Raw genomic sequence first — 27714 nt, 5'->3', positions numbered from 1 at the left:
AAACACCAGAATTGCTGTGATTTTTCCTGTTTTTTGGGGGAATGGGTGTCTCCCCAAATTTTCTAGCCCCCCCAGGTGACCCCTCCCCAAAATTCCTGCCCCTGAGCCCCCCCAATTAAGTACAAATAAATTAAAAGAGGAAAAAAGAATACAAGGGTGGGGAAAGGTAAAAATAAAGAAAAACAGAAAAAAAAAAAAAAGAAAAAAAATCCCCTCAACCCAATTTGGGGGGAGGGGGACAAAGGATATATCGAGGGAGGGGTCGAATTCCCAGGAAATAATTGAGGGACCCCCCAAAAAAAATTGGGGGACCCCCCCCCCAAAATTTCACTTTTAAAAATGCCAAAACCAAAAAAAAAACTGGCAAAAAAAGGTAAAAAAAACTGAAAAATTTGGGGGGAACCCCCAAAAAATGCATAAAAAATGTGGGAACTCCCCCTTGAATCAAAGGGATTTGGGGGAATTTTTTTCCCAGAAGCAGTGGGTTTTTTGGGGGTGGCAGGGGAGGAAAGACCCCCTGCAAATTCCTGGAGGTGTCCCCAAGACACCGTCTGCAGAGGCAGCGAAGGGAACAAAAAGGCCAGTTTAGGGAAATTAAGGGAATTTGGGGAGATTTGGGCAAATTTTAGGGAATTTTTGGATTTTTAGGGGGTCAAGGGCGGGTCTCCAGTTTGCAGAGCCTTGCATTCCAGGGCTGCAGGATCATGTCCAGGGAAGCCACAGTTACCAGGAACAGGCATGAGACACCAACAAGATGGGATTCTGCTCAGGAAACCATTTATTCAGCTCAGGAACAAACTCAGATCCAGAGACAGCCCCAAACAGAGGCAGGGAGATGGGGTTTGAGAACCAGGGTGGAGTTCAAGGTCAGGGACCACTGGGAACACAGCAAGGGAGAAACCCCAGGGGCCCAAACCCAATCAGAAATCCCTGGGCTGTCACCTCACGAGGGGTCCAGAGTGGAGTTTCTTCCTGGGCTCGCAGGGCACATCCTCTGAGGCTGAGGGATGGAATTCACTCTTGCCCACACCCCTCACTTTAACAATGTTCATTTGAAACTCAATCCTTGCCTCCCTGGGCAGGGGCACCTCACACAAAACCTCACTCAGTAATGGGCTCCCCCTCCATTCATCATCCCCAAACTTTGGCTGTCTCATTCCAGACCCCACCCCACCTCCCCAATCCCAACCCCAACCCATCCCATCCCTGCTGGACATCAAGACCCCCTTCCCAAGCTCTATTTCCCCCATTTCACACCTCCCAAACTCCATCACATCCATCCTGCCCCACCCAATGCCCATCTCACCCCTCCTGATCTGCATCCCACTTCACCCAATCCCCTTCCAAACCCATTCCACCTGATGCCTTCAGAAGGCTGACCTAGAACAGGGGCTGGACAGAGTTAAGAATAAAGTTTATTAAAAGGCCTTAAAGGATACACCTTGGGCAGTACAAGAACCTGGCCAGGGCTACACCCAAGATGGACCAAAAATGGTCACAAAAATGATCATGAGGTCTCACATTTTTAGAATTTTAAGTCCATCTGCATATTGGGGCTCATCTTCCAGTTACAGCTTCAGATGATGAATTCCCATCCTTCTTGTTTTCTCTCTTCAGTCCACCCTTCTTCATGCTTTTGGGCCTGGAACTTGTAACGACTGTCCTTGGTATCAAGCTAGAAAAGGAATTGTTTTGTCTACCTACTCTGTGAAGAGAGCTCACTAACACTTAATAGGAAGTTCAAAACTACAAACCTAGGCAGTGCAGAATATGAAAAATAGGAAAGCTAAAACTTAAGACATCACACCCTGAGGGGCTGTGGAATCCAGGAATTTTGGGTGGGATTGAGTAGATTTCAATGGCACTGAGTGGTTTTGAGGTGACAGATAGAACTCGCTCATCTCCTTGAGTGCCAAGAGATGGAGACAAATACACCAAATACCCCCAAAACCCTCCCCATTACCTCCCTGAATACCAGAATCCCTTCAAGCACTAGTAAAAAGTGAGGCTTTAGATGCCTTTGATGAATTTCTTGACTTTTTACCCCAATTTTGTCTATTTTAAAGGGATGAAGATGAATTAAAAGAATATCAGGGCCAAATCAAAATGACCACCAGCCCAGTGTCTTCCCAAAACAGATCACTGGGTCCGTGGGTCATCAGGGCTCTGCCCAACGTGGGTCCTCTGATGGGGGATGGAGCTGAGGCAGCACACGAAGCTCCTCCTGCACTTGGGGCACTCACAGGGCTTCCCTTACCGGTGCCTCCGTTTGTGTTGGGTCAAGTTAGAGCTCCTGGAGAAGCTCTTCCCACACTGGGTACACTTGTAGGGCCTCTCCCCAGTGTGGATGCGCCGGTGCCTGATGAGGGTGGAGTTGTGCTTGAAGCCTTTCCTGCACTCAGGGCAGCGGAAGGGTCTCTCATCCGTGTGAATCCGCTGGTGCCTGAGGAGAATGGAGCTGGTCTGAAACCTCTTCCCACACTCAGGACACTCATAGGGCCTCTCCCCAGTGTGGATCATCTGGTGGATGGTCAGGTGGGACCTCTGGCTGAAGGTCATCCCACATTCCTCACACTCATAGGGCCGTTCCCCAGTGTGAGTCCTCTGGTGGCAGATCAGGCTGGAGCTCTGTCTGAAGCTCTTCCCACATTCCCCACACTCGAAGGGCCTCTCCCCAGTGTGGATGCGCCGGTGGGTGATGAGGTGGGAGTTGTGCTTGAAGCCCTCCCCACAGTCAGGGCAGCGGAAGGGCCTCTCATCCGTATGAATCCGCTGATGCTCAAGGAGAGTGGAGCTGGTCTGAAACCTCTTCCCACACTCAGGACACTCATAGGGCCTCTCCCCAGTGTGGATGCGCTGGTGGATGATGAGGTGGGAGCTGCAGCTGAAGCCCTTCCCACATTCCCCACACTCGTAGGCCCATTCCCCAGTGTGGATCATCTGGTGGCAGATCAGGCTGTTGCTCCGGCTGAAGCTCTTCCCACACTCCAAGCACTTGTAGGGCTTCTCCCCATCCTGAAGCTGCTCATGGACCACCAGCTCAGAGCTCTGGCTGGATCTCTGGCCGCCTTCCCGGCACAGGGTGGGTCTTTCCTCCTCAGAGCACCCTGGGATGGGTTTGGAGCCCCTCCTCCTGCGGGATCTCTGGGGATTTTCCTCCCTGTTGGATTCCTGCACTGTGGAGCTGCTCACAGTGGCCTCTTCCATGAGGTTCTGCCGTGGGGATTTGTCCTCTCTGGTCTCCATCCTCAGCTCCTTGTCTGGGGGAGGAAGGACAAGGAGAGGATGGGATTTGCCTCCGTGCCAGAGGGAAGGGGAAGGAGATCCCCCCAGTGCGTCCCCGGCAGGACGGCGTCGGCAGCGGGGTTGTCCTGCAGCCGGGGGCCAGGCTGGGCTGGGAGATGGAGCAGGAGAGAGGGGGAAAGGGGCACTGACTTCCTCCTCACCTGCCTGGGTGTCCTGGGGCATCTTCCTCTTCCTCGCAGCCTCCTTCTCCATCCAGCCAAGATTTGGGAATGGGAAATCCTGGTTTGGGGAGAAATACAATTCACGAGCACATTGGGTTAGGGAGTTTTTTCTGCCCAAGTCGATCTCTAGAAGTCACCAGCCGTCCATAAAAACATCCCAAACACCAAGATTCAGCCCTGAAAATGCCTCCCAGGAGTTCCCCATCTCTGGTCTCTCCCCTTTGCTGTTCAGGGGTTCCCCCCTGTTCCAGCTGCTCACGGTTACACTTGTACTGGGGGTCCTCTGTCTGCTCAGTCCCTGCCCTCCCCAGGCTGCTGGGAGTGCCAGGAATCTGAAAAGTTCCCCCCATTTCCATCTCCTCAATAAGGGATGCTTGGACTCCCCAGTGTCACCCCAAGGGGCATTTGCTGCTCAGCTTTGGAGTTCTTCATTCTCCAAACATCCCCCCAAAATCCCAACCCAGGGACGCCCCAGGATATTTGTGCCAAGATCCCCCTCCCCAGGCACCTGTGGGATGGGGGATGATCATCCCATGGGTGAGGGGCTATGAATTCAGGGAGTGCTCGACCTCGTGGTTCCTTCTCCTTACCCTGATCCTCCTTTGTCCCTCCTCTTCCTTCCTCTCCTCCCCTTCCATCCTTTCTCCTCCTCTTCCTCCCTAACGCCAACTCCTTCTCCTACTCCCATCCCTTCTCCCTCTCCTTCTTCATCCCTCCTCTTCCATCCCTCCTCCTCCTCCCCCAGGAGCAGTGACACCCTCGGTGCCCCGTTCCCAAACCCCTCACAGCCCACGGCAGGAGCGGGGATGGAGCCGGGACAGGTCGGGATGGGCAGCGCGGGGCTCTCCGCTGCTCCCACCCGCTGGGGACCGGGGGAACCCGGCCCGGGGAAAAGGAGAGGGAAACTGGGAAAATTGGGGGCTGCAGATCCAACCTGGGGCTGGCTGGGGACCCTGGCTGGGGACTGCCAGCCCTTGGGGCTCCTCTGGGGAGATGTGGGAGGGGGGAACACAGAGAGGGCTGGGGGATCCCAGGAGTGGCAGCACTGGCAGGGACTGGTTTGGACTGGGGTAACTGGAACCTTACTGGGGTAACTGGGAATCCTTGGGAGTGAGCACAAGCATGCTGAGGGCACATGGGATATACTGGGAATGTCTGTGACCATCCTGGGGAAATTGAAATCACGCTGGGAACAACGGGAACCATGCTGGGGACAACTGGGAACAACTGGGATTGACTGGGTCTGCACCGGGGGCAACTGGGCATTACTGGAACCATGCTGGGAGGGTCTGGGATCATCTGGGGAGGGACTGCAACTATACTGGGATTAAACTGGGTGCAACTGGGATCACACAGAGAGGAACAGGGAGTGACTGGAACCATGCTGAAGTCCTACTGGGATCACAGTGGGAGCAGCTGGGCCACGCTGTGCAAGACTGGGACCATACTGGCAGCAACTGGGACTGCACTCAGGGTGACTGGGAGTGACTAGGAGCAACTGGGATCACATTGGAAGCACCCAAGGAGTGACTAGGAGCAACTGGGATAGACTGGGAGAGACTGAAACCACAGTGCAAGTAAATGGGAGCAACTGGAACCACACTGGATAATCCTGGGAGCGGCTGTGCCCATGCTGGGGTCATACTGGGATCCTACTGGAACTAGCTGGGATCATACTGGGGGTGACTGCAAAGGCGCTGGCTGGGACTGGAACCATGCTGGAGGTGACTGGGAGCAACTGAGCCCATCCTGGGAGTAACAGGGAGTCACTCTGGCCATGACTGGAACCATACTGGGAGTATCTGGGAGTGACTGGAACCATACTGGGGGTGGCTGGTACAACAGCTCATACTGGGAGTGACTGCGATTGTAGTGGGAGTGACTGGGATCATCCTGGAAGTGACTGGAACCATACTGGGAGTGACAATGGCTCCTACAGGGATAGCACTGGGAACCACTGGGATTACAGTGGGTGTGAATGGAACCTGACTGGGGGTTACTGGGAGCTACTGGGCCCATGCTGGGAGGAAAATGTGGACACATTGGGAGCAACTGGGGATCAACTGGAAGGTACTGGAACCATGCTGAGGGAACTGAGACCACAGCTGGGATCATACTGGAAGGAAGTGGGAAAGAGTGGGATCATTCTGAGGTAACCAGAACCTTACTGGGGCAACTGGGATATACTGGGAGTGTCTATAACCATACTGGGAACAGCTGGAACAGTGGTGGGGGCAACTGGGAGTGAGTGGAACCATGCTGAGATGGACTGGGACTATTCCAGGGACAACTGGGATCACACTGGTAGGAACTGGGAAGAATTGCAACTATTCTGGGATCATACTCAACTGGGATCATACTGGGATCACAGTGGGAGCAGCTGGGTCCCTGCTGGCTGAGACTGGGATCCCACTGAGGGTGACTGGAATCATACTGGGATTGACTGGGAGTGGCTGGGAACAACTGGGATCATGCTGAGAGCAACTGGGAGGAGCTGGGAATGACTGGGAGCGTGCTGGGGCTGACTGGGATATACTGGGAGAGACAGGGAGTCCCAGGGATCCCACTGGAGGCTACTGGGGTCACACTGGCACTGCCAGGGAGCAACTGGGGGCCACTGGCCTCATCCTGGGAGCGACTGGGATTAGACTGGCAGTGACTGGGATCAGACTGGGAGTTACTGGGATGATACTGGGTGTTACTGGGATTAGATTGTGACTGGGATGATACTGGGAGTGTGAAGGAAACTGGAAAATTGGGGAAAAATGGAAAAAAAACCCAGGATAAATTCAAGGAAAATGGAAGGGAAAATTCAGGGAAAAAGAAAAATATCAAGGCGAAATCCAAAAAAATTAAGAAAACATCAGGAAATAATTGGGAAAAATTTGGGAAAAACAGGGGAAAATTTGACAAAAAATTGGGGAAAACCAGGAAAAATTTGGGAAAAAAAAGAAGAAACTCAAGAAAAAAATTGTGAAAAATCAAGGAAAAAAAACAGGAAAAGGAAGTGCAAAAAACCTGGGAAAAATCAGGAAAAAATCAGGAAAAAATGGGGAAAAATCAGGAAAAAAAATCAGGAAAAAATAGGAAAATAAGGAAAAATCTGGAAAACACAGGAAAAATATAGGAAAAATATGGGAAAAGCCAGGAATAAAACTGGGAAATAACTGGGAAAGGTCAGGAAAAAAATCAAGAAAACAAAGAGGAATAAAATCTAGGAAAAAATGGGAAATAATGAAAAAAATTGGAAAAAAACCAGGAAAAATCAGTGAAATTTGAGAAGAAATTGGGAGAACACTAGGAAAAATTTGAGAAAAGAAGGCAGAAATATCTGGAAAAAGAAGGAAAAAAAGAGAAAAGCATGAAAAAAATTGGGGAAAATTTGATAAAAATAAGGGAAAATATCAGGAAAAGAAAGACAAAAATCCCTGGGAAAAATAAGGAAAAAATTTGGAAAAATCAAAGAACAAACAGAAATACTTGAGAAAAATGTTGGAAAAAATCAGAAAAAAATTGTGAAAAAAGAAGAAAAATCAAAGGAAATAAGGGAAAAAAAATCAGGAAAAGGATAAAAAAATCTGGAAAAGAAATCATAAAAAAACAATGAAAAAGAATCAGGAAAAAACTGGGAAAACCAGAAAAATTTGGGAAAGGAAAAGGGAAAAATCAGGGGGAAAAATGGGCAAAAAAATGGGAAAAACCGCAAAAATCAAGGAAAATTTTGAGAAAAGATTGGGAAAAAACTGAAAAAAAAATCAGGAAAAGAAAGAGAAAATATCAGGAAAAAAATCAGGAAAAATCAGGAACAAAATTTGGAAAATTGAGAAGTAAGAGGAAAGAAACCTAAAAAAATCACGAAAAATCAGTAAAAAAACTAGAAAATACAGGGAAATAATCAGGGAAAAACTATAAAAAAATTGGGGACTAACCAGGAAACAACTGGGAAAAGAAGAGGGGAAATCAGGAAAAAATGGGGGAAGAAATAGGGAAAAAATGGGTAAAAATGTGGAAAAAAAAGAGGAAGAAGACTGGGAAAAATTTGGGAAAAATTAAGGAAAAAATCAGGGAAAAAATGAGGAAAAGAGAACAGGGAAAAAAACCCCACAGATAAATGGGAAAAAACTGGGAAAAAGCCAGGAAATATTTAGAAAAAAAAGGCAAAAGTCAGGAAAAATTAGAAAAAAATGGGGGGAAATTGGTACAAATCAGAGGGAAAATTCAGGAAAAAAATGGGAAAAAAATTTGAAAAAAATTATGAAAAATGAGAGAAAGATAAGGAAAAGAAAAAGTAAATGAAAACTGGAAAAATCAGAAAAAATAATGAAAAAAATTGTGGGAAAATCAGGGAAAAATTTTGGAAAAATCAGGGGAAAAAACAGAAAATGAGGGAAAAATTTAAGAAAAAGTTGGGGAAAATCCAGAAAAATTTGGGAAAAGAAGAGGGAAAAATCAAGGGAAATCAGGAAAAAATCAGGAAAATTTGAGAAAGAACTGGAAAAAAAAACAGGAAAAAAATTGGGAAAAAAAGAGGGGAAAATCAGGAAAAATGGGAAAAAAAGGAAAGAAAAAATTGGGAAAAAATTGGGAAAATATTAGGAAAATATTGGGAAAAATCGGGGGAAAAGTGAGGAATATAAAGAGGAAAATAATCTGGAAAGATCAGGAAAAAACAGGAAAAAAGGGACAAAAACTGGGAAAAAAATGGGAAAAATCAGGAAAAAACCAGGATGGAATCCAACTATCCCATATTTCCATGGAATTTTGAGAATTGCCTGATTGGGAGGTTGTGGAAGAATTTCCAGACCTGAGAATCCGGGGAGTGGGGAAAGGTGGAATTGCACCTTTGAGTGCTCCAGGTTTTTTGGAAGACTGATGGCTTGGTCCTCTTCCAGCTTCCAGAATATTGGAATGAATCCCACACCTCCTTCTGGCTGGAAATCATGGAAAAATCATGGAAAAATCATGGGAAAGCTGTGATTTAAATTCATGGAATTTTGCCACCAAAGCACCTTTTTTCCCACCAAAATTTCTATTTTTTTTCCCCAAATTTCAATTTTTGGGATAATTAAATGGGGAAGATAAGGAGAAATCGAGAAAAATAGGATAGAAATGGAGGAAGAACGTGGAAAAGTCGGGGGAAACTACAAAAATATGGGGGGAAAACTGAGAAAAATGACAGGAAAAATGGAACAAAAATGGGGGAAAATGGAGCCAAAATTAGGGAAAAAATTGGAAAAAAATAGGGAAAAATTGGGGAAAATGGGATGGAAATGGAGGAAAAATTGGGAAAAATGGGAGAAAGAAATGGAAAAAAATTGGGATAAAATTGTGGAAAAATGAGATAAAACCAGGATAAAAATGGGGAAAATAATGGGGAAAACTGAGGTAAAAATAGGAATAAAAATGGTAAAAATATTGCAAGAATGGTGGAAAATATGGAAGAAAATGGGGAAAACAGGAGAGAACATGGGGAAAAATGGAGCAAAAATATGGTAAAATGGGGAAATGGGAAAAAAAATAGATTAAAAATAGAAAAAAATTGGGGGGAAAATAGGAAAACATAGGGAAAAAACTGAATAAGAGTGGAGGAAAAATAGGAAAAAAAAAAGGAAAAAATAGAGAAAACTGCGGAAAAATGAGATAAAAAAGGCAGAAATGGAGGAAAAAAGAAAAAAAAATGAGGGAAAAGTTGGTGAAAAATAAAAAATAGGATAAAAATGACGAAAACTATATGGAAATAGGATAAAAATTAGGAAAATAGAGCAAAAATGGGATAAAAATGGGGAAAATTGGATAAAAATGTGGAAAAATGTGATAAAATGGAGACAAATTGTACTCTAATAGGGAATGACTGGGAGTGATTTGGCTTATCGTGGGGCGCACAGGAAACTGAAACCACACGGGGTGAGCAACTGGGCAATGCTGGGAGCAGCCACTGCCGGCACCGGGAGCCCCGAACCCCTTTCCCGGCCATGCCGGACCCGCATCCCCCCGGCCCCTTTGCCGGGGCTCTGCCGCCACCGCCACCGGGACCCCCCAAAAACACCTCCCGGGGACCCCCGGGGTGCCCCCGAGGGGCATCTGCGGCTCGGCTCTGGAGCCCTGCCATCCCCAAACATCCCCCCCAAAAACCCCAAAGCCAGGGAGCCCCGGGGTATTTGGGGCGAGCTCCCCCTCCCCGGGCACCTGCGGGATGGGGGACGATGGTCCCGAAGGAGCTGCAGATGCAGAGAGCGGGGAGCGCAGGTGGAGCCTCCTCTGCCTGCTCCAGCTCTTCCTCCTCCTGCTCCTCCTCTTCCTCCTCCTCTGTCCCTCCTCTTCCTCCTCCTCTGTCCCTCCTCTGTCCCTGGGCGTGGTTCGGAGCCCTCGGGTGAGCGGGGCCGGGCCGGGACACGATGGGAAAGGGCTGGGTCCCCCCCAAACCGAGCTGGGGGCAGCGGAGCTTTGGGGGAACAATGGGAACGGGGCGGGACAGGGGAACAGGGGGAGGTGGGAGCACTGAGGGTCCCCCAGTTCACCCCAGGAGCCCCAAGCCCCGTCCCAGCCCCCCCAGTTCCCCCCGCAGCCCCGGCTGAGGGGGGCTCAGCCCAGGAGCCGCCGTCGTTCGGGGCTCCCCCGAGTGCAGGAACGGGAGAGTTCCCGGCTCGGGGAGGCCCCAGCACAGGAGGGGATCTTGTCCCTCTTCCAGGGCCTTCCAGGGTCTTCAGGCCCTTCTCAAGAGGAGTTTTTCTCTTTTTCAGGTATTTTTGGGGGGGATCCCACCACTACAGGGGTGTTTTTTCCTCCCCATTTTAGGGTGTTTGTGCGGCCGCAGCCCCACAAGCCCCTTTTGAGGGGGGATCATGACGGCTTTAAGTGACATTTTTAGGGGTGTCCCCACCCCAAGCCCCTGTAGGCGATGTTTTGTCCCCCCAGGGTGGATTTTGGGGGTTCTCTCTACCATGGCCGCTTTAAGGGCCCCCGGTGTTGTCGGGTCCCACTGTAACTCCTCTTAAAAGGGCAACACCGCTCCCGTTGGTTCCGGCAGTGGAGCCCGGGAGGGGTTGGGGGTCCCGGGAGGGGTTGGGGGTACCTGGGTGATGCCGATGAAGGTGATGGGGTCTCCATGCTGGGTATAAACCTTTGTGAGCGTTTCCTGGGGGTTTTTGGAAGTTCTGGGTGTTTTTGGGGCCACAATGGTTTTTTGGAAGTTCTCAAGGGGGTTTACAGGGGTCCTGATGGGGGAATTTCCCGGGAGTGGAATTTGGGATCTCAAGGCTGTTTTGGGGAACCTGCTGGTGATGGAGATGGGGACCCCATGACAGGTATGAACCTTCTCAATGGCTGTATGGGGTTTTGCGGTTTTGGGGAGTTTTTGGAGCATCCAGGGATGTGTTTGGGATCAGGGGAGGTTGGGGTGTCCCGGGGGCTTTGGGGGTTCTCGGCAGGTTTGGGGGTACCTGGGCAATGCGGGTGGCAGTGCTGGGGACCCCGTGCCGGGTTTGAACCTTCTCACTGCCCACGGGCAGCGTCAGCGTGTTCAGGGAGATCCTGGGGGGCCCGGGGGGTCACCCCAAATCCCAGGGACCCCAAATGCTGAGGGACCCCCAGACTGCCCTCACCGCTGGATCTGCTGCAGGCAGGGGGGCACCAGCACTCGGCCCCCACCCTCCACCATCACAGGGGGGCTGTGGAAGAAATCTGGGGGTGCACAGACAGGTCGGGTGGGACCCCCAAAGTCCTGGGGGAGGGGACACGGGGGGGACTCCCTTGAATTCCCATTGTGAGGGGATGAGGGGGGACCCAGGAAGAGTTTTGGGAGGCTGGGTGGGTCATGGGGGGACCCCCAGGAGTCTTGTAGGGGGTGGGGATGGCAAGGAACAGGGTGATCCCCAGGATGGGGTTGGGTGGGAACCGGATTGGAGCTCCCATGGCAGTGGGATGGGAAAATCTGCCCTTGGAATTCCATGGGAATAGAATGGCAGTGTGATCCATCTGGGGAATTCCCATGGGAATGGGACAGCAGTGGGATCCATCCATGGAGATTTCACGGGAATGGGATGTCTGAGATCCATCCATGGAATTTCCGTGGGAATTCCCAGGTTCCCAAATTTTGCCCTCCCAAATCCCACATTCCCATTCCCATATTCCCATGGGAATTCTGCCCTCCCCACCTTTACACTCCAGCGCCTCCCGCCCATATCTGACCTATTTCCGGAGACATTCCCTGCAGCTGTGAGCCAGGGAATTTGTTAATCCCTCAGCCTGGATCTCAGGGATCCCCATGGCGGTGCCACAGTTGCCATCGCAGCCCCACAGATCCCCCAGCCCCGGCTCCCCCCGCTCTGGCTGTGCCGCTGCTGCAGCATCTGCAGCTCCGCGCTGGCCCCGTGCCGGTGCCGCTCCTTGTGCCGGCCCTGGCTATCCCAATATCCCAGCCCTGGCTATCCCAATATCCCAGCCCTGGCTATCCCAATATCCCAGCCCTGGCTATCCCAAGATCCCAGCCCTGGCTATCCCAAGATCCCAGCTCTGGCTATCCCAATATCCCAACCCTGGCTATCCCAATATCCCGGCCCTGGCTATCCCAATATCCCGGCCCTGGCTATCCCAATATCCCAGCCCTGGCTATCCCAATATCCCAGCCCTGGCTATCCCAATATCCCAGCTCTGGCTATGCCAATATCCCAGCTCTGGCTATGCCAATATCCCAGCCCTGGCTATCCCAATATCCCAGCCCTGGCTATCCCAAGATCCCAGCCCTGGCTATCCCAATATCCCGGCTCGGCTCCGCCCGGCCCCGCTCGCTGCGCCGGCGCTGGAAGGGGATCCCAGCCAGGGACCCCATGGACATGGACTGCGGGAAGCCCGGGCCGGGCTCCGACAGCGCCGCGTGCAGGGAACGCAGGGAGAGGAGAACTGGGGGGACATTTGGAGATTTGGGATCGGGGGGGTCACGGCTGAAGGAAAGGGGGGACGGGGAGAGCCGGGAAGGGCATTTGGGGATGCCAGGAGTGACAAGAGGGGAGGCTAGGGCTGGCTAGATGTGGCATGACTGGAGTTCAGGGCGTTCCTGTACCCAGGAAAGGGAGCTCCAAGGGTCCCCGCTGTCCCCATTGCCAGGACAGGGCAGGGAAAGCCGGGATGGCTGGGAATAGGGGTCCCGGCTGTCCTGAGTGCTGAGGAAAGGAGGGGCTGGCTGCTGGGAGAGGCAGGAATAGGGTCCGGGGGCTAAATGGGTCAAGGAGAAGGGGGCTCTGGGGGCTGCGGGAGGCGGGATGGCCGGGAAAGGGGTGCAGGCGTTCCTGGCGCCGGATAAGGGGGTGCAGAGTGGGACCCACGGCCGGGAATGGGGGTTCGGTGGGATGGCGGCGCCCAGGAATGGGGGTTTAGGGGCCCCTCGGCGCTCCGGAATGGGCGATCAAAGAGTCCCGGTGCCGGGGGTCCCCCTCACCTCTCGCCGCCCCCCGGGAGCGCCCCCGGCCCCAGCGCTGGAGCCATCGCGCTGCTCCGCTGCGGCCCCGCCCACAGCCCTGGCCCCGCCCCCAGAGCCGCCTCCGGCCCCGCCATTGGCGCCGCTCTTTGCTGCCCGCCAGTGGCAGCCCGAGGCTGCAGTGACGTCACCGGTCGCCGGGCAGATCCCGGCGGCGCAGGGCGGCCAAGGCGGAAGCGAAAGTGCCCGAGGGAGCGCGGGGGGAGGGGACGGAGCAATTCCAGGGAATTCCTCTGGATCCCCTCCCGGGATCCCCCGGGACCCTCCTCGGCCGCGCACTGCGGGACCCCCGGGACAAACTGGGCTGAACTCCCGGGCCCTGCGCCCAAACTCCGCCTGGAATCCGCCGGCTTCGGCCCAAAGCAAGGGAAGCCCCGGCATCCGCGGATCCCATTTTTCCTGCGGCTGCGGCTCCCCAGCCCCGGCGGAGCAGGAGCGGGCGCTGGGAGCCCGAGCCCCGATTCCCAATCTCCTTCTCTCTCTCTCTGCTGCTCTCTCCCTCTCCTTGGGGTGATCAGAAATGCCAGAGCGGCTGGAGAGCCCCGTGCCCAGCTCGGCTTTCCCTGGAAAGGGAGACCTGGGGGTGCGGTGCCCCGGGATGGCCGGGAATGGGGCTCCGGGGGTCCCCGGGCTGACGGAACCGGGGGATCCAGGGGCTGGCAGGGGAGGATCCCCGGGAAAGGGGGTGCAGGGCGCTGTTGGTGCAGGAGAAGGGGCTGCAGGGGGTCCCGGAGCTGGGCAAGGAGATGCGGGGGGGTCCCAGGGCCCAGGAATGGGGATCCAAGGGGGTCCCAGGGGGCTCCCCAAAGCCCCTCCCAGGGCACGGCAGGAGCTGGGTCAGGAGCTCTGGCAGAGACAAAAGGGGGTGAGCCCCGCATGGGGGGGACATGGGGGAGTCACAGGCGCTCCCGGGGGGGCACACGACCCCCGGGAACCCCTCCTCACCTTCTCCCACGTACCCCAACAGAGCCCCTAAATGGATGAGCAGAGCTCGGTGACTGCAGTATGAAACTTGTTCAGTGGCACAGGAGGATTTAGAATTGAGGACAGGGGAAGGGTTTAACCCAGCCTCCTGTTTGAACAGCCTGGAGAGGGGGCTGGGGAGAAACCCATGCCTGCATTGAATTGAGAGAGATCCAGACCCGGGCTGGGAGAGATTTGAGACACACCCACCTTTGGACTTTGCTGTCCACAACACCCTGTCACATAAAGGTAAAACCTTACAAAAGAAAGGACTTGGAAAATCATGGTTTAGGACTTGTTACGTGGGCTTAGTGTAGCTAGCAGCTGGCCTGACAAGTTCCCATGCAAAAACATCTTGAGAATGAAAAGTTTGTTAACATAACAAACTATTCTTGGGGAGAAAAAAAAGTGCACCTGTAGTAACAAGGGATCTGTCCCATGGGAATCAGTAGAAGAAGTATGTAAACATTGTTAGAGAGAAAAGTTTGGATTGACGTGTACACTCACCATTACCAACCAGTTAACTGAGTTCCCAACCAACTGGAATTAAGCACGGAGCCTTCTGATAACCATGTAAATATAAGCTGTGTGCAATAAAGCTTTGGCTGTGATGGAAGAAGAAACAGGTGTCATTGTCCATCTCTACTGCGACACACCCAAGCAGGACATCGGGTCCTGCCGAAGCAGTGGAAAGAAGCAGCTCTGGTGGCCAAGTGGCACGGCCCATTCCAAGTGTCCCTGAGCACAGAAACAGCCCCAGCACAGCTGAACACGGGGGGACCCCTCAGCCTCGGCTCAAGGGCTCTGCAGCCCCGCAGATTTGGATTTCCTGGCTGCAGCAGGAGGATGGGAGCCGCCCCTGAGCCTGCACTGAAGGCAAGGCAGCAGCAGCCAGGGCTCCCCAGCGAGGGAAGCCCCTGGGGCTGCCCACAGATCCTCTGCTGAAATCCTCGGCCTGGGCACCCTCCTTTGCCATCTCCAGCCCCTGCGGGACAATCCTGGCTGGCACTGCTGGAGCTTCAGGGCTTTCTGTGCCTGCCCTCGCCACAGCTGCTGGGGAAGGCACCGTGAGAATTCCACTCTGGCTCTCAATTACACTCACACTCTGGGCTGGCTGGGATTAGAGTATTGGAAAATATACCAGGTGTAAAATTATTTTTTATTTGATTTCTCCAGTCAGGCTTGGTTTGCATTTGCCTTGGGAAAAGGAATTTTAAAGGGTTTTTCTTTTAAGGGATGTTCCAACTCTCAGCAGAGATGAACTTAACATCTCAACAGACTGGGAAGAGCCCAAAAGATTCCCACAAAGACAACGACCATCAACAGAACATCAAGGCCCCACAGCAAACATCAACCAACATCTACCCCAGACACTGCCCTGGCACAGCTGGAGACACCTGGTCTGGAAAAGGCTGAGCAGAAAATCCAGGAGTGCAGACCAAATTCACATCAGAGGCACAGAAATCCGGGTGCAACAGGAAACCAAACACTAAGGACTCCACAACTTGGAAACAATGAACACTAAACCAATGGATTTCTATGGGTTCAGACTGTATAAAGTTTAGGAAACATCTAGTAAAACTCACATGTCATGGAATGATTTTCTCTGCACATGCAGACTATGTGTGGTTGAAATGAGTCTGTTCAGAATCAAGGAATGCTTTATTTCTCTAAAGACACTGTTGGAGAGTTTTTGCTTTTCACAGTTTCAGTGAAAGGATTACACCATTAGAAGAATTTTTCATAATAATTCTACTTTTATATTGTCAGTTCTGTTTGGGCCAGGGGTGTGAGAATCAGTTTTTAGTCAGAAGAGAAGAAAAAGAAAATACTTGATTTCTTTCTAATTTTTGTTTTTATGTTTGTGTGTGGCTCGTAGTGATGGCAACATTATGGTATGGCTTTTTCCATGTTCACCTTTAAGCTGCATTTTGAAAACTAGAAGAGTTTGAAAGGTGGCCCTTTAAAATGGAAACAGTTAATAGAAAATTGTTAAAAAAAAACAACAAAGAAACAGCAGATGGGGGAGGGAGCCCTCCATGTGAGTCATCCCATGGCTGCCCTGGAAGAGAAGCTTCATTCCAGGCAGCCAGCAGAGGAGCTTTAGAAATGCAAATTAACACCCCTGGGGCAAAGCCTGGACAATGTACCAGGGTGTTCCTGCCTGGGGGAGGAATTGGGCTGAATTCCTCTGCCCCTCACCCCAAGCTCTGCCTGGGGGCACAGATGGAATTTGCACAGCTAAAGGCAGAGCCCATGGTGAGGATATCTGACTCTGCAGCAGAAATTGGTTAAGCTGAAAAGGAAAACTGGAAATGGAGATTGTTGTGAAAATTTCACTATAAAAAATGGGGGAGAATCATCCCACTCCCCACCCCAACTTGTGCTCTCACTTTCTATGTTATCCAGGGTGAATTAGAGCACTGGGGTTTTTTTTGCTACCCCAAGTTAAGGGAAATCAGTTGGGAATCCAAGTATGTGCTGATTTAATCAGAGAAAAGCCCAAAATTGATGCAACCCTGGCTGGAGGGAATACCCAAAAATGGGGAAAAGACAAACAGCCACCAGAACAAATCCTGCAACACCATGGACCAGCCCCTGGGAACCCTAACAAATTCATATCTGGAGCCAGAGAACTAATTTATCATGTCCATGGTATAGTTAGATTACATGATGTCCTCAAAATAATACCCAACCAGACAGCTCCAGTTCCTGACTTTCTTCCCAACCAATCCACCCAGATGAGGAACACATTTCACCATGGGATAGAGTCACATTATCTTTCAGCAGGAAAAGGAGGCAGAGTTTGTGCAAAGTTAAATGACTCAAACTGCTGTTGGAAAATAGATTACAAAGGTAAAGTGGAGAAACAGATAACAAAGGATAGAAGAAAAGAGCTCATGTACTGGTCCAAACATGGAAAGGATGGGCATGGGCAACATTTCTGTGGTTCCCTGGCAGACCATGGGTTAAACGAATGCAGTTTCTCCTCTTATGTTCTACAGCAACTCTCATCTTTTCACCATGCACACACCTTGCTGAGTGCAGCTCATTCAGCAGCTGAGCAAGGGGATGGAGGGGGCAGCCAGGCCTCCTGAGCCACAAACGGCTACAAAAGGACAGAGAATGAGGGCACTGAGAGCAATCCCAAAATCAAAGAACACCCAGGAAGAAAAAACAGAGTCAATGAGTGAATCTGCTTGCAGATAGGGCCACGGACTTGCACATAAGGAAGCAATGGGAAAAAGCATCAGTTTCAGAAAATGTTACCAATTGACAAGGACCGCTGCTCTGACAAAGTCCCGCTAAATTCCTGAACTTCCAGAAGAACAAAGACTTAACAGAGCCATCAATATCGGATGTTATACAAAAGTGGTGGGTACATATTAACCGGGACATGCAGGAGGCAGATGGGGAAGTCTGAACCCTCCAAGCACCTCCGCCAGTGGGGAAAGGGACAGGGACACGCGGCCGGGAAAATCAGGACAAAAACGAGGCCGCGTCCTCCAGCAGCTGGAGAGAGCGCACGGCAAATGCCCCACGGCCTCTCCCTTTGGGCAGCAATAAAGTCACTCTCACACCGCTCCTCGGGCTCCTTTGGCCACACAAACCTCTGGCGCCGGGAATTTTCCCGCCCAGCCCCGGGCACAGCGCAGCCACCTCCGGGCTACCGACACGAACCGGGACGAGCCAGCGCTGCTCCGGCACCGGCTCCTGCCGAGGCCCCAGCGGGAAGGAGACCGCGGGCAGCCGCTCCCGCAGCGCCCTCACGCCAGGGCCAACACGGGCCGGCCACGGCACAAGCCACCCGCCACAGCCCCCTGCCGCCCCCTCCCGGGCCCGCAGCGAGCCCCGAGCCCCCGCAGAAACGAGCGCGGCTCCCACCTGCGATGGCTGGGGCCGTCTCCGAGCTCCGCCGCCGCCTCACCGGGCTCCGGCCGCTGCCGCCGCTGCCGGGCCCGCACAGACGCTCCGGCAATGGCGGCTCTCCTGCCCCACGGCCGCCCTGGGGGCGCCAGCGGGGCCGGGCTTGTCCCCGCTCTGCCCAATCAGCGCGCGCCAGAATCACGAGTGACGGCAGCAGCAGCCAATCGCAGCCAGTGGCGGGCTCTGCACACGGCACAGCCCCGCCCCGCGCTCTCAGGGCCCGCCCCGGGCTGTGTGAGGGGAAGGGCGGAGATGAGGAACAGGCCTGGAACGGGCCCGGCCCGAGCCGCCATTGAGCTCCGAACACAAACAAAGTTCTCCGCAGCTCCCGGCCCGCTTTTCCCTGCCCTGGGTGTTCGGTGGCTCCGGCTCAGCGGGAAGCCCTGGAGCCGCACTTCTCCCACCTCTAATTAGGTGCCTCAGTGCATCGCTCGGATTTCCCCAAAAAAAGGGAAAACTGCCCCAAATCCCTGTGGATGAGTGGGGGAGGAGAGAGATTTCTGGCAGAAAACTCCAAAAACTCAGAGCAGGATCATGAGAAGTAAAGGAAGACCCTTAAAACCAGCTTCCCCCACCCCTCCCTCCTCCCAGCTGCGCCTCCTCCCCCGGCAGTGCAGGGACACAGGGAATGGGGCCATGGTCACTCCATCCCCCGGGGCTTTTCCCGCTGCTCAGGGACAGGAGTCGTTCCCCTGCTGCACCCTGGGCTCTCTCCCACCGGAGACTTCTCCAGGAACTTCTCCAAGCTGAGTCCATCCCATGGGGAACAGCCCCTCACAGTGCTGCAGCGTGGGTCACTCTGCCACGGGGTCAGTCCTTCTGAAAAGAACAGGCAAGGAGGGCAGCTCCTTTTTAATGCCTTTATTGAGGGCAGCTCTAGGTGGGGGAAGCTCAACCACTGCTGTTCCAAATGGATGACCCAGAGGAAAAAATGTTCAATATTGCCACAGGGCAGAGCTGGGGATTCTGCCTTCAGGAGAGTCTCTAGAAGGACTCTGGTTTACTGTAAATCTTGGGTAGTCGTGGAGAGCAAATGTGGTTTAGTTATGGTGATAAAGTCTGGAACATCAGTCAATTGCTCAATGTTCTCCCTTGCTCCTCAGTGTAGTTTGGAGTCCGGTTTGTGCCCTGGCTCGCTGATTCTAGGGGTCTTTGGATGTTAATCCCACTTCCCCTGGGTGCTACCCCCCATGGGAGTTGGGCTCATCTACACACTGGGTGCTGTCATCGGTGCCATGGGGGGTGCCGGGAGCAGCAGAGGCAATAGACAAGGCCAGGTGGCATTAACAAGGCTGGTACAACAACATTGGTATTTACCAAACATGACACAACATGAGCTATATTAACAAAGAAGGCCCCTTACGGTGACAACATTCTACTGTTCAAACTGTAAAACATCTTTGTGTACTGATCAGGAGGTCACGATTTGCTCTTTACAATCCTGATGCTGAATGTCTCCTGAGGAGGGCTGGTCAGGGAGAAGAATGAGCCCCTTGTGGGCTGCCCCTGTTTGGCCAACCTGCTCCTCACCCCGAGCCTCAGCATGTCTGACATCGCCCACCTGGGACTGACATCCCAAAGCACTGAGAACATTTATCATTTTTTGTTTATCATTAAAATCTAATAAATTTATAAAAATAAAAATTTAATTTTTATAATAATATTATTCTCTATTCTTATAGCCATGTTTTTGCATTTATATAAAAGAATTGATACCTTTTCAGGAACAAAAAACATTACTGTTCTCTGGCTCTAAGTACCACAATTGCCTTCATTAATTAGCTGACAACTATTTCTCACTCTTTATGCTAATTATACCTATTTTTAGTCCTTTGGTCGTAATTTTGAAATTATTCTCAGACAGGGTAAAAGGGGCCACGTTGGGGTCCATGGAGACTTTTCTGGGGAACATTTGGGGCAGTTTCAGGTCTGGGAAGGGAATTTAGAGAGAATTTGGGGATCTGGAGGACACTTGGGGGAGTCGGGTGCGCACTTGGAGGGGCACTTGGGGATTCTGTGGGACAATTCGGGGTCTGGGGGAGCACCTGGGGGTCCAGGGGGGCACTTGGGGGGCTGTAACAGGGAATCTGTGGGCCGCGGGGGATGATGGGAGTTGTAGGCGCCGGTATAATACGGCTTAGTGGGGCCGCAGAGCATCACGGGAGTTGAAGGCGCAGCTCCAATGGGTTCCGGTGAGGCGCGGGGCATGACGGGAGATGAAGTCCCGGCTGGAATAGCGCTCTATGGGCGCCGCGGAGCATGATGGGAGCTGTAGTCCCGGAAGTGGATCGGAAGGCGCGTTCGGCCGTGTGGGGAAGCGCTTGGAGAACACTTTTGCATCCGAGCCGTGGCTGCAGGTGCTCGGGGCGAATGTACACGGCTCGGGAGCACTTCGGGGGAACCTGGGGAGCTCTAATCGGGCTCTTTAGGGCGGGGGGCACGGCAGGAGGTTTGGGCGCGGAGCTGTGTTCTTAGTGGCTCAAATAGCGTGGGGGATTGAGCGGGAGGTGAGGTTAGGGAAGAGATGGAGGAGGGAGGAAGAGGGGGAGCAAGAGGAAGAGGAGAGACAAAGGAGAATCAGGGAAAGGAGAAGGGGCCACGAGGTCCAGCACTCCCTGAATTCACAGCCCCCCCCATGGATGGGATCATCATCCCCCCATCCCACAGGTGACAGGGGAGTGGGAGCTCAGCCCAGATATCCTGAGGAGTCCCTGGTTTGGGCTTTTTGAGGGGATGTTTGGAGAATGAAGAACTCCAAACCTGAGCAGAAAATACCTCTTGGGGGTAAATTGGGGGGTCCCAGAATCCCTAAGTGGGGAGCTGGTAACCGGGGGAACTTTTTGGATTCCTGGCACTCCCAGCAGCCTGGGGTGGGCAGGTATAGACAGAGCAGACAGGGGACCCCCAGTGCAAGAGTGACCCCCAGCAGCTGGGACAGGGAGGAATCCCTGAACATCAAAGGGGAGAGACCAGAGATGGGGAACTCCTGGGAGATATTTTCAGGGCTGAATCTTGGTGTTTGAGAGGTTTTTATGGACTCCAGGTGCCGGGTGACTTCTGGAGATGGACTTGGGTAGAGGGACCTTCAAACTCAATGTGCTCATCCCCTGTTTTCCCCAAACCAGGATTTCCCATTCCCAAAATTTAGCTGCATGCAGAAGAAGGCTGCGAGGAAGAGGAAGATGCCCCAGGACACCCAGGCAGGTGAGGAGGAAGTCAGTGCCCCTTTCCCCCTCTCTCCTGCTCCATCTCCCAGCCCAGCCTGGCCCCCAGCTGCAGGACAACCCCGCTGCCGACGCCGTCCTGCCGGGGACGCACTGGGGGGATCTTCCGCTTCCCTCTGGCACGGAGGCAAATCCCATCCTCTCCTTGTCCTTCCTCCCCCAGACAAGGAGCTGAGGATGGAGACCAGGGAGGACAAATCCCCACAGCAGAACCTCGTGGAAGAGGCCACTGTGAGCAGCTCCACAGTGGAGGAATCCAACGGGGAGTAAAATCCCCAGAGGTCCCGCAGGAGGAGGGGCTCCAAACCCATCCCAGGGTGCTCTGAGGAGGAAAGACCCACCCTGTGCCGGGAAGGCGGCCGGAGATCCAGCCAGGGCTCTGAGCTGGTGGTCCATGAGCAGCTTCAGGATGGGGAGAAGCGCTACAAGTGCTTGGAGCGTGGGAAGAGCTTCAGCCAGAGGAAAACCCTCGTCAGCCACCAGCGCATCCACACTGGGGAGAGGCCCTACGAGTGTCCCGAGTGTGGGAAGAGGTTTCAGACCAGCTCCAATCTCCTCAGGCACCAGCGGATTCACACGGATGAGAGGCCCTTCCGCTGCCCTGACTGCGGGGAGGGCTTCAAGCGAAACTCCACCCTCATCACCCACCGGCGCATCCACACCGGGGAGAGGCCCTATGAGTGTGGGGAATGTGGGAAGAGCTTCAGAAAGAGGTCCCACCTGACCATCCACCAGATGATCCACACTGGGGAGAGGCCCTACGAGTGTCCCGAGTGTGGGAAGAGGTTTTGGACCAGCTCCACTCTCCTCCAGCACCAGCGGATTCACACGGATGAGAGGCCCTTCTGTTGCCCCGACTGCAGGAAGGGCTTCAAGCACAACTCCACCCTTGTCACGCACCGGCGCATCCACACTGGGGAGAGGCTTTACGAGTGTCCCCAGTGTGGGAAGAGCTTCAGGCAGAGCTCTCACTTGACCAAACACCAGTGGAGGCACCAGTAAGGGAAACCCTGTGATTGCCCCGAGGTGCAGAAAGAGCTTTCTCCACAGCTCCAGCCTCATCCCTGCTTGGAGGACCAACTTTGGAAGTGACCTGGTGATCCATGTTCCCTGGGATCCATGCTGGGAAGACACCTGTACCTCTTCCTGCCCATGGCAATGTCATGATGTGGGATCAAGGAATGCAAGAGTCTCATCATGGCCCTGTCATTATATTCAATCCCATCTCAGGTCATTGCCAGGGGCAGGAAAAGGACTCCCTCTCTCTCACCAGAGAAGGGTGTCCTTTCTTGGCAGGAGGAAATACGTGGCCAGGAAGAGTAAGTTGGTGGTGTTTTAGTTTTCCCTGTGAATGGTTTGTCTTATCCTTTCTGTTACCAAAATTGTTTCTGTTCCTGTTTGTGCCTTATCTCGTTGCTGTTCTCAATAAATTGTTCTTATCCCAGCCTGGGATCTTTGCCTTTTGTGCTTTCCATGGCAGGTGGGAGGGAAGCGAGCAGCAGCGCGGTTTCAGGAGGAGCAGGAAATTGAGGAATGCCATTCCTGAAGCCCAGCCCATGGAAACCGAGCATCCCAGCTGGTGCCAGGCCTGGTTGCCATGGCAGCAGCCTCGGGAGCTGGTCCCTGGCTGGGGGCTGCGGGAACCTCTTCCCTCTGGTGCCCAGGGACAGGAGTGGAGGGAGCGGCTGGAGCTGAGGCGGGCAGGTTTAGGCTGGATGTGAGGAAAAGGTTTTTCCCGCGAGGCTGCTGGGGCACTGAACAGGCTCCCCAGGGAAGGCTCCCAGCTCCAGGGCTGGCTGAGCTCCAGCAGAATTTGGCCTTTAAGGGTGTCATTAGGTCATGCAGAAAGAAAAGAAGAGAGGTGAAAGCTCAATTAGAGTTTAACATGGCTGCTTCTATGAAGGATAATAAATATGTTTTTAGAAATACATTCATGGCAAGAGGAAGGCCATGGACAACCTCCATTCCTTATTGGGGGGGATATGGTTACCAAAGATGAGGAAAAGGCTGAGTTACTTAACTCCTTCTTTGCCTCATTTTTTAACATCAAGACAGGTTTTCCTCAGGACAAGTGTTCTCCTGAGCTGGTAGATGGGGACAGGGAGCAGAGCAGCCCCCTGTAATCCAGGAGGAAGCAGTCAGAGACCTGCTGAGCCACTCAGATGCTCACAGGTGGATGGGATGGGATGGGATCCATGCTAGGGGGATGAGGGAGCTGGTGGATGAGCTCCCCAAGCTGCTCTCCATCATTTCTCCTCATCAGTCCTGGCTCACTGGGGAGGTCCCAGAGGACTGGAGGTGCCAGTGTGAGCCCATCCCCAAGAAGGGCTGGCAGGAGGCTCTGGGGAACTGCAGGCCTGTCAGCCTGAGCTCGGTGCCTGGTGAGGTTTTGGAACAGATCCCCTTGAGTGCCATCACACGGCACCTCCAGGATGGCCCAGGGCTCAGACCCAGCCAGCGTGGCTTTAGGAGGGGCAGGTCCTGCCTGACCAACCTGATCTCCTTTTATAACCAGCTGACCCGCCTGGTGGGTGCGGGAAAGGCTCTGGATGTGTCGAGCTGGACTTGAGCAAGGCCTTGGACACGGAGAGCCGCAGCATTCCCTGGAAAAGCTGCAGCCCACGGCTTGGACAGGAGCACTCTTTGCTGGCTGCAGAACTGGCTGGAGGCCGGGCCCAGAGAGTGGTGGGGATGGTGCTGCATCCAGCTGGTGTCCAGTCCCTGGTGGTGTCCCCAGGGATCTGTGCTGGGCCCAGGCCTGGTTAACATCTTCACTGAGGGTCTGGCTGAGGGGGTCGAGTCCAGCACTCACAAATTGCAGATGACACCAAGCTGGCTGCGAGTGGGGATCTGCTGGAGGGCAGGACAAGGAGACACAGCCTTGAGCTGCACCAGGGCAGGTTTAGGCTGGACAATAGGAAGGAGTTCTTCCCAGAAAGGCTGATTGGGAATTGGAATGGGCTGGCCAGGGGGAGGTGGCAGAGTCACTCTCCCTCTCCAGTGGCACTTAGTGGCATGGTCTGGGTGACAGGGTGGTATGAGGGTATTGCTTGTGCTTTATGATCTCAAAGGGCTTTTCCAACCAATTGGATTTTGCCATTCCGTGATGATTGGGACACTCTGGGGAAGCAAGGGGCCCTTGTGACACCGTTGGGCCTCACGGAACTGAGAGGACCACAGTGACCTTGTGCAGCCCCACAGAACCAGGGGTCCATTGTGGTGCTGTGGGGCCAAATGGAACCAAGGGGCCTTTGTGACACCGGGGTCTCATGGAACCAAGGGCCCATTGTGACACTGCAGGATCTGGCGTGACCAGGGCTCAATGCACAACCAAGGAGAACACTGTGGCACTCTGCACCACACAATGGCCTCATGCAGCCAAGGGGCCATGGTGACACTACTGGGCCTCAAGGAATCCAGAAGCGCGCTGTGACACTGTGTGGCCTAGCTCTGAGCCAGAAACCAGTGGGTGGGACAGAACTTGCTGCTGAATGGCTTCACACTGCCAAAGCTAGTGTCAAATATCAAGGAACAGCCTGAGGTTGTGGAAGTCCCATCACTCACGTTTCATTCCCTCATTTCAAGCTGAAAGTGGAGCTCCACTTGTGACTCTGCTTTTAAATAATGAATGTAAAAATTCAACAAAATTCCCTTACAAAGACCCCACGAAGGTTCACATTGTGAGAGCTCACTCGAGGTAGTCCCAACTCCTGCCCTGGTTCAGTCCCTGTCAAGCCCACTGTGCTTTCCAGCTGCTTTGCTCCAGCTCCCCCAAAATCACCATGAATTCCACTGAACTGAAACAAATCAAAGTCCTCGTGGACTGTGACAAGGGCAGGGAGAGGTCACTCAGAGATCACCATCACAGGCACAACAGCCCAACATGGGAAAATGAAGTGAACTTAGGACTGAGCAAATCAGAACAGGAGAATGAGAATTAAAATCAATCTTGAGAAATAGCTCCTTCTGCTCCTGAACTTTTCTGGCTGGGCCGCTGCTCGCGGGGCACAGAGAGGGGCCCAGCCCTGTCCCTTAAACCTCCCTGGGAATCACCCCAGAGCCCTCAGCCTTCCTTGTGACCATGCCCGAGGCCTCTTGTCCCTCCCAGGGGCTCCCGTGGCTCTCCCTGTCGTCCCAGTCTCTCCCAGTCACTCCCAGTGCCCCCGCCTGTCCATCTCGACCCCTGCGTGGATTTGACACGCATCAGCCAATCATAGCGCGGCTCATGGATGACTCATCAGTTGCCAGGCAGATCCACAGAGCCGAGTGCCCGCGCTGGACTCGGCCACCCAGTGCCGCGCGCTTCATTCCCAGCCCCTCCCAGTGCCACCACAGCCCCACCCAGTGCCACTACAGTCCCGCCCAGTGCCACCACAGTCCCGCCCAGTGCCACCACAGCCCCTCCCAGTGCCACCACAGCCCCACCCAGTGCCACCACAGTCCCTCCCAGTGCCACCACAGCCCCTCCCAGTGCCACCACAGTCCCGCCCAGAGGCTCCAGAGTCCCTCACACTCCTTCTTAGCCCATTCCCATTCCACTTCCAGTCTACTCCCAGTTCATTCTCACTTCAGTCCCAGACCTCCACCCTCTTATCCAGTGCCCCCGCATCCACTCCCATCTCTTTCAGCGCCACCCCAGTCCCAGCCAGTCCATTCCGTCTCTCCCAGTCCATTCCCACTCTCTCCCAGTCCATTCCCAGTCCCTCTCAATGCCAAACCACTCCTCTCCTCTCTCTCCCAGTGCCCCCCCAGCTGATCCCAGTGTGTCTCCGCTCTCTCCCAGTGCCCCCAGCGTTTCCATCTCCCTGGTGCCCTTTAACTCCCAGCCCGGCCCCGGCCGCCTGCTCTGCTCCGGGATGGATTTCTCCCCTGCCCACATCCAGCTGAGCTGCTCCCAGGGCCAGCAGCAGCTCTCGGGCCACGTGCTGGCCACTGCCGTGCTCCCCAGCGGGGACTGGAGCCAGCAGCTCCCGGTGCTGCTGGAAACCGCCCCCGGCAATGCGGGCTCAGCTCCAGCTGCCAGGTGGAGCACGGCAGCCTGGAGCACCCCCTGAGCCGGCACTGGGGCACGGCCCGGCCCCCACAGCGCCGGGGGCAGCGGGGGAGGCACTGGGGGGGCTTGGAGAGGGATTGGGGAGTGCTGAGAGTAACTGGGAGGGAGTTTGAGAGCGACTGGTTTAAACTGGGAGAGGGAGTCAGGTGCCTAGGATGGCTGAGAAGGGGTTTGAAGGATGTTGAGGGTGGGATAGGGTTCCGGGGATCCTGGTGGAAGCCTGGAGGGATTTTGGGGGTGCTGGATGTAACTGTGAGGGATCTGAGTGAGTCAGGACGGGCTGGAAAAGCAAGGGCTCGGATGAGGTTCTTTGTGCTTGGAAGAGTCTGGGAGGGGTCTTGGTGAGTCCCGGTGGGACTGGGAAGGGACTGGGAGAGGGTTTGGGGGTCCTGGGGCAGGGGGGGCAACTGGGAGGGGGCTGTGGGATCCTGAGAGGAAGAGGAGGGATTTTTGGTGGATCCTGAGGAGGCTGGGAAAGGATTGGGAGGAGGTTACAGGGATCCTGGGTGGGTTGGGGCAACTGGGAGGGTGCTTGAAGTGTCTCTGAGGGGTTTGGGGGGTTCCTGACCCCTGCAGACTCCCCTAGAGCCCTCTAAACATGCCAAAGCCACTTCCCGAGCCCCATTGTGTTGTGGAAGTCCCCAGTGGTGAACTCGGTGAAGCCCTGGGCCACCAGCTCCTCCTTGCTCCGCGCTGACACCTCCTTTAATTTGGGGGGGCATCGGGGGCTCCCCAAGGGCTCTGGGGAGGGGGCTTGAAGGCACCAGGAGGGAACCAGAGGATGGTGGGAACAGCCCAGGGGGGCTCGGGAGCAATTTCTGGGTGGATTGGGGGGGGGGCTCAGGGGTGTTTGGGGGGGGGGTGGTTCTCAAGGTGTTTTGGAGGCTGGGGCTTTTGGGGGAGGTCTCCGGGTAGTTGGGGGGGGGGGTGTCTCTAGGGACTTTAGGGAGTCTCTGGGTGTTTTGGGAGCTCTCTGGGAGTTTTGGGGCTCTCAGAGTGTTTTTGGGTCCCTGGGGGTATTTTTGGGGTCCCTGGGGTGTTTCTGGAGGTCTCTGGGAGTATCTTTGGGGGTCTCTGGGAGTATTTTGGGGGTCTCCGGGGCTGTTTTTGGGAGGTCTCTGGGGGTGTTTCTTCGGGGTCCCTGGGGCTGTTTCTGGGGGTCCCTGGGGGTCCGCACCGCTGCAGCTCTTGCCTGTCCCCCAGCAGTACCTTCAGGTGCAGTAGAAGCAGTTCCCGTCCAGCCGCCTCTTGCAGATGTAGGAATATTTCTGCAGTGGATCCTGGGGGTGGCAGGGTCCGTGGGGACACCGGGGGGGGCAGGGGGACAGCCCCAGGACAACTCCAGGACAACCCCAGTACAGCCCCAAGACAGCCCCAGGACAGCCCAGCTACAACCAGCCCTGGCCTGGTGTTCCCAGTGCCTCCCAGTCCTATACTGGTGCTGTTCCCAGCACCTCCCAGTATCCCTGGGCTGTGTCCATCCCCGTCCCAGGTTCCAAAGCAGCTCCCAGTCCCACCCTGGTGCTGTTCCCAGTATGTCCCAGTGCCACCACCAGTTCCACAGTGTGTGTCCCAGCTCCTCCCAGGCCCATCCCAGTGTCCCAGAGC

General features: G+C 54.1%; 2 protein-coding genes across 2 annotated transcripts in view; one reads left to right on the top strand and one right to left on the bottom strand.

The window, feature by feature from the left end:
- Positions 1–27714, top strand: part of LOC147645212 (serine/threonine-protein kinase pim-1-like) — a 102997-nt gene that overhangs the window by 19209 nt on the left and 56074 nt on the right. The window lies entirely within an intron of this gene.
- Positions 1–27714, bottom strand: part of LOC147645213 (uncharacterized) — a 96038-nt gene that overhangs the window by 16902 nt on the left and 51422 nt on the right. Inside the window, exons 2-3 of the mRNA XM_086874892.1 lie at positions 3447–3525; positions 2260–3255 (exon numbers count right to left, since the gene is read on the bottom strand). Of these exons, the coding sequence (XP_086731018.1) occupies positions 2260–3246 (987 nt within the window). The 5' untranslated portion in view covers positions 3247–3255; positions 3447–3525. The remainder of the gene's footprint in view (positions 1–2259; positions 3256–3446; positions 3526–27714) is intronic.

Source organism: Cyanistes caeruleus, unplaced genomic scaffold, assembly GCF_971803275.1.
Source record: "Cyanistes caeruleus unplaced genomic scaffold, bCyaCae1.hap1.1 HAP1_SUPER_30, whole genome shotgun sequence".
Taxonomy (NCBI): Eukaryota; Metazoa; Chordata; class Aves; order Passeriformes; family Paridae; genus Cyanistes; species Cyanistes caeruleus.
This window is presented reverse-complemented; position numbering and strand designations above follow the sequence as displayed.